The sequence below is a fragment of the Taudactylus pleione genome, unplaced genomic scaffold (genome assembly GCF_031769625.1).
Source record: "Taudactylus pleione unplaced genomic scaffold, aTauple2 ptg000198l, whole genome shotgun sequence".
Classification (NCBI taxonomy): Eukaryota; Metazoa; Chordata; class Amphibia; order Anura; family Myobatrachidae; genus Taudactylus; species Taudactylus pleione.
In genome coordinates, this window is record NW_028284600.1 from 15134504 (window position 1) to 15140503 (window position 6000).

The 6000-nt window shown below is 46.2% G+C and overlaps 1 protein-coding gene across 1 annotated transcript in view; it reads right to left on the reverse strand.

The window, feature by feature from the left end:
- Positions 1-5161, reverse strand: part of LOC148518891 (uncharacterized) — a 41617-nt gene extending 36456 nt beyond the window's left edge. Inside the window, exon 1 of the mRNA XM_088476923.1 lies at positions 4795-5161. Within this exon, the coding sequence (XP_088333049.1) occupies positions 4795-4823 (29 nt within the window). The 5' untranslated portion in view covers positions 4824-5161. The remainder of the gene's footprint in view (positions 1-4794) is intronic.
- Between the last annotated feature and the right edge of the window lie 839 nt (positions 5162-6000).

A 6000-nucleotide genomic window follows, 5' to 3' on the forward strand; every position in this document is an offset into this window, starting at 1 on the left:
GGGCACTAAAGGGGCATGCATGTGTTGTCTGACGGGCACTGCAGGAGGATGAGTTGTGGTCCGATGGCATGTTGAGTGAACTGAGGGGACAAGAAGGGGCATGTGGGGTGGTCTGATGGCAAAGGGACATTGATTGTGAAATATTTAAATATTACATATAATGCTGTCCCAAATATTAGCGCCCACAATTCACAACATGCTACACCAAAATTTTGCTTTCAAAAATGCACCCTCCTCAGTGATCCTCACCCTACCCAAAAAAATCCCAAACCAATTTGTGTGTATAGCAGTTCACAAGTTAATTGTCCCGGCCAGTAACCTTGTCCTAATAGTCTTCTAGTCATGGTTGAGAAATAGTAACAGCTTCACCACATATACTCATGACCTGCTTCTGAACAGATTTTATATTTATCTATCCTTTTTTATTCATAGTATTTCTATAAATTTGATAGTGGCCAATAGTCACTGTTAAAAAAATACATTACTAGAGTTACACATACTCAAGCAGCAGAAGCATGCATATAGGTTATGAACTAACAGCTTCAGCATAATTACAGACTATCTGCAATCAAAGAGGCGCAGAGAATAATAACTCCAGTTGCTATAAAGAAGCAGATCTTCAGCTGGAAATTCGTCAGTAATGTCCCGATGTTGGCTTGGAATATCACTATCCCGAGGAGCAATTCAATAAGAACCGATGCTCTCAATGTGTAATTGAAACACTCAGAATGGCAGCACATCGCAAACATCGACAATTTTCTCATGCACCCCATAGCTGTGTGCAGAATAATTGCTGATGTTTGACTAGTGTATTCTAGCGTGATGTGTGCTGTGAAACACTGCAGCCAATTAAATACATGTCCGACTCCTAATGTCAAGTACTGAGGCCGAGATAATAAGACCATACATACTGTGTACAGCCTCTGCCTTAGGCTTTTCCTAATGCAGTCTCACTATTGCTTGCCATTGTATGACAATTGTTTGCATAGCTGAACAGGAACAGATGCCACTGTAACTGGGAAAGCATGTGATAACGGCTCCAAGACAGTATTCCATCTATTCAGTATCAGAACTAAATATCTATTTCCATTGGAAATAAACGTTTTGGCCAAGTCATGGAACCTCAAACTATTTGTTTGTATTTATGACTAAGTGTCATCCATTTGTCACTTCAGCCAAAGTGTTCTGTGACTGAAAGCACAGAGGCCAATGAACGCAAAACATACCAAAAATGAGGACTACGCACAAGACAATCTGTCATAAATCCAGCAATAACGTTTGCAGGTACAAATGAAAAATCACATTGTATTGCTACAGATAATCAAGAAGGCATTTCATGTTTCAGCAAATTGTAACGGCGCAGTAATAAAGGCAGCCATTCTTGGCGCAGTAATAAAGGCAGCCATTTTTGCAATTCTACAGCCTGCCGGGTGGCCGTTTACTCACAAGGGGATAAGCCAAGATCACTGCTGTATCACACTGGTTATTTTTGGAAGGCAGTCATATCAGACTTAGATGTGTCCACATACATCTATACTTCGTGCGCTACAAGTCGCGCTGCACATAACGTGGGAGCTACGTGTAATTCTGTAGCGCAGAGCGTCTTTTTGTGCGACGTTTTACCTTCAAATGTGTCTTATTCGTGAAGCGAATATGTAGCATAAGCAGCTTCTGTTGATTAAAATGATATGCAGCATGCCTATATTCTGTGAGCGACTGTGGGTTTATCTGCATGTGAACCGCTACGTTACAGTGTCAGCGGCTGTAACACTAACTTAGCGTTTCGTATGCAGATACACCCGCAGTCGCTCACAGAACATAGGCATGCTGCATATCATTTCAATCAGCAAAAGCTGCTTGTGCTACATATTCGCATCACAGTGTAAACAAGATGCATTTGAAGGTAAAAAGTCGCACGAAGAGACACTCGGCGCTACAGAGTCACAGCATGGAGCGACTAGAAGGGTTGTTTAGCACGCATGGAGGTGTATGAGGACACATTTGTAGGAGAGCCATCAGGCATTTTACTAGTGGAGCAATATCGTGGGTTGTGGGCATGGGAGGGGCATATGGGGGGGGAATAATTCTACAGCAAATGCAACATTTTTTTTATTTTTATTTTTTTTACACGAACACGTTTCGTCCCAATTCACCAAGCTTCAATAGCAACCTCTGTACACACAAAGGTACTTTGATTAAAATCAAATTGTAGTATTATACATAATATTGCTTTGGTAACTACATTCCCTTTATTATTCAACAGTTCTTAAACTTCAAAAGTAGGACACAGTTATTAAGGCTCACGGCTGACAGGCCTAACACATTTCTAAACCATCCCCCATTTAAAGCATGGGCAGTAATAATAGAAAAGTGATTTCCTATTACAGGCCAAGATATACAGGACACCAATGTAAAGCAATCTAAGATTACTCCAATTCACCCTAAAAGCCTAATGGGTGCTGCCAGTGTCTCCTTGATGGCATTAGGGTGACATTCACCTAGTGTTCACTCTAGGTCCGGCGTCGGACCTAGAGAAAGGGCACATCTGGGGCGTGGCCAAGGAAAGGGGGATGTCTTTAATACGCATCCCCTTTGGGTCACTCTTGGGGGCGTGCCCAGCACTTACAGACATGCTGGGCTGCCCCCAAGCGCTGCTATCAGTGTGAATGGATGCTGGGCGCATGCGCCCGGCATCCATTTACTGGCGATGACCGCTACACTGCAGTTTTCCACACCCGCGGGTGGGGACGGCACCAGCAGGCTGTTTCAGCGGGGCACCAATACGGCACGGCGCCCCCCTAAAACAGCCTAGCAGAAACGCTACTCACCTAACTAACCAATCAACTGCAGGGTACACAAACTGTCCCAATATCAAGCTTCACTTGAATAGTTTATACAGTATAGCGCACTGTGAGATACCCTATGACTGGGCTACTATACTGCATAGGTACACTAAAAGGTGGGTACACACCTTGCTATATATCTGCAGATGATGATCGTTCATACACACACTGAATGCCCATCATCTGCATGCTGCAGCAAGTACGGCCGGGCTGGAGGCGGGTCGGGGGCATGTCCCGTTCGGGCGAGGGCATGTTCCGTCCCCCTCCCCGCGGCTGCCACTGTGTGTACACGGGGCGGTCTGCAGATCGCCCGTACACACCTGCCGATAGACAGATATGTCTGCAGACATATCTGTCCATCGGCTGTGCAGCACAGCCAACGCGATATGTCTGGACGACTGCGTTCACAGACCTATCGCTTGTACACACTGGCTGACGGGGGCACGATATATTGCCCGATCAACTGATTTGCCAATATATCGGCCATTGTGTACCCACCATTAGAGAATTTGGGTGGGGCACCTTTGCGCTCTGGTGAAGACTGAAAATAGGAGGTTTATACGAGAAGACTACTTCGTAATTCATCAAGAATTAGCTCCCCCAAAAAATACTTTTCGGGTTCATCAGCCGATTTCCAGTCACTCTGAGAACACAGCCCGGTAAGGGAGCTGCCTAATATGAAAGGCGACACTTTGTGGGTCACTAAATAATGTCTGGCTTTACCGGACGCCAAAACATTGATCCAGAAGAAAACTGGACTGCCAGCATTCTTCACGTCCACAGTAAAAATTGCACTGTGTACTCATCTACTAACCGATCATGAAATCTTATGGTCAATGTTTAACATTGTAAACTTTACTATGCCTACTGCTAAAGCAATCACTAAGTTTACTTCAATGAACATTCACCAAAACACCGTCACGACGGAATGCGATCCTGCATAATTCCATCTAAAGACCACATTAGCATAAACTGGGGAAAAACCGATGCTCGGTGGAGATATCCGTCACTGAACTTACCTTGTTACCCATTTTCCAGAAGTGAATTACATACCTTAATGAGACTTATCAACAGTCAACAACATACAGTGGTTTTCCCTTCTGGTTCCCTTAGAGGCATCGCTAGGCTACAAGTGTCTGCAACCTCAATGCACTTAAGGCCCCTACACACGGAACGATATTGCTAACGATCCGACAGATTGGAACGATAAATCAGCAATATTGTTCTGTGTGTACGCACGCTACAGTGCACTGAGCGCTCCCGTGGGGTCAGTCGCTTCACCTGATCTTTCTGCATGTTCAAAATATCAGGCGAAGCGACTGACGATCCCATGCAGCACTATGAGGGGGGGCCGGCATATCGGGCCCTGGATCGCCCCGTGTAGGGACCGCCCGATATGCTGGCCCTGGGATCGTCGGTCACATCGGTGGGTACACATTATACCGTGTGTACCCACCTTTACACCTAGCTCACCTCACAGGGAAAGCATTGTACCAGATTCTAACCCTTACATACGACACCATCCACATTGGTTACACATGGATCTGCCGCAGGTCCAAAGCAATCAGGCCGAGCGATAGTGTTTATTGGATAGTTTGCTCTATTTATTTTTTTGTTAAAGGAAATCCATCATCTGAAGTTCATAAATGGATGATATATTAGATTTCCTGTGATTAGTGTGCACACAGCATATGGCCATACTTACCTTTACAGTTAGATACCTACCTGGGAAGGGGGAACTGGTTCTACCAGCCACCCACATAGCACACTACTACACCAGCCTCTCTAGGTCATGCTGGGACTTGTATTTCCACAACTGGCCGCCACACTCAAGTGTAGACCAGATACTCAGAGCTGCTCATTGCACCTGCTCACGGCATGGAGCAGGGGGCCACAATGCTGGGACTGCTGGGCAGATCGATGTGTAACATGGCGGACTGGCCATACTCACCTTTCGGGGATGCTGTTCTTCTTCACCATGGTAACGGGCCGAGGGGGCTTCAACCTCCCCGCGAAGTGAAAACAGATGCGAAATTCGGCGACGGGGTTTTAAGTCCTGGCTGAGGCCGAACGCAGGGCAGCGGAGAGCGGCTGCGTAGGTGCTGGGTGCCGAAAGACAAATGGCGGCCTGAGCTTCTAAGGGCAAGAAACAGACTCGTCGTGTGACGGGTATGGGCTAAGGGGAACCTGGCCGGGACTGCTAGAGACGCCGAAAGGCCACCGGAGCACCGAGGAAACGCGGCCTAATGCTGCTACTCAGTGAGGGAAGAGGGAACGCCTAGGCCTTCCGATCACGTGATAGCCGCAGAGCCGTCTGCTGCGCATGCCTGGATGTAGAGAGTATTTGTGTACGTAAACTACGCAATTGCCGTAAACTAGTACGTAGCGTACGTCTGCCCATGGTGTGTGTGTGTTAATGATGTGAGTTGTGCGATGGGCAGAGGGTTTAGTATAAGCAGCTTCGTTCACGGTTTTTGAATCGCTTACATACTGCTTTTCACATGTCTTGGAATAGGTGATACCAGTGTCACAGATCTGAAGAGGTATTCCATCCAGAGGAGTCATGGACAGATAATGAAATTGGGGAATTTATTTATTTTAATATTTTTTAACCCCTTTGCGGCTGGATTGACATGGATGATCACTCCCCCAAAATATAGAGGGGGTAAAGAGCATTTTGCAGTTATGTCCAACTCCGACTGGTTCACAAAATCTGTAAGGATAACATAGCAGCCCAACAAGGCACACCATTTTGAAATTTGGACGACCTACCACATTTCTTTTTAATGGTTTCTGTAGTATAGAGTGCTATTGTAATGCTGGGTAAACACCTGGCCGAACCGCCGACCTATCTGACGATTGGGAAGTGCATACCCACTTACCAATCGTCCGCCCGATGTGTGTGGCCAGCAGAGCCATTTGAATATGCCCGCCCACTTGTGACGTCATTCCAATGGCTGCTGCGAACGTTATAGGCTAATCGGCCGTACAAACAGCCAAATGAAACCATATATTTGTTAGATATATCATCATTGGTTGTGCTGCAAGGCCGGTCAGATACAGTATTTCTGTGGACGATGGTATTCACAAACATATCGGGTGTATACACCCGCCGTTGCGCCGTCGCTATATTGTTTGTCGTTCGCTCAAACGATAT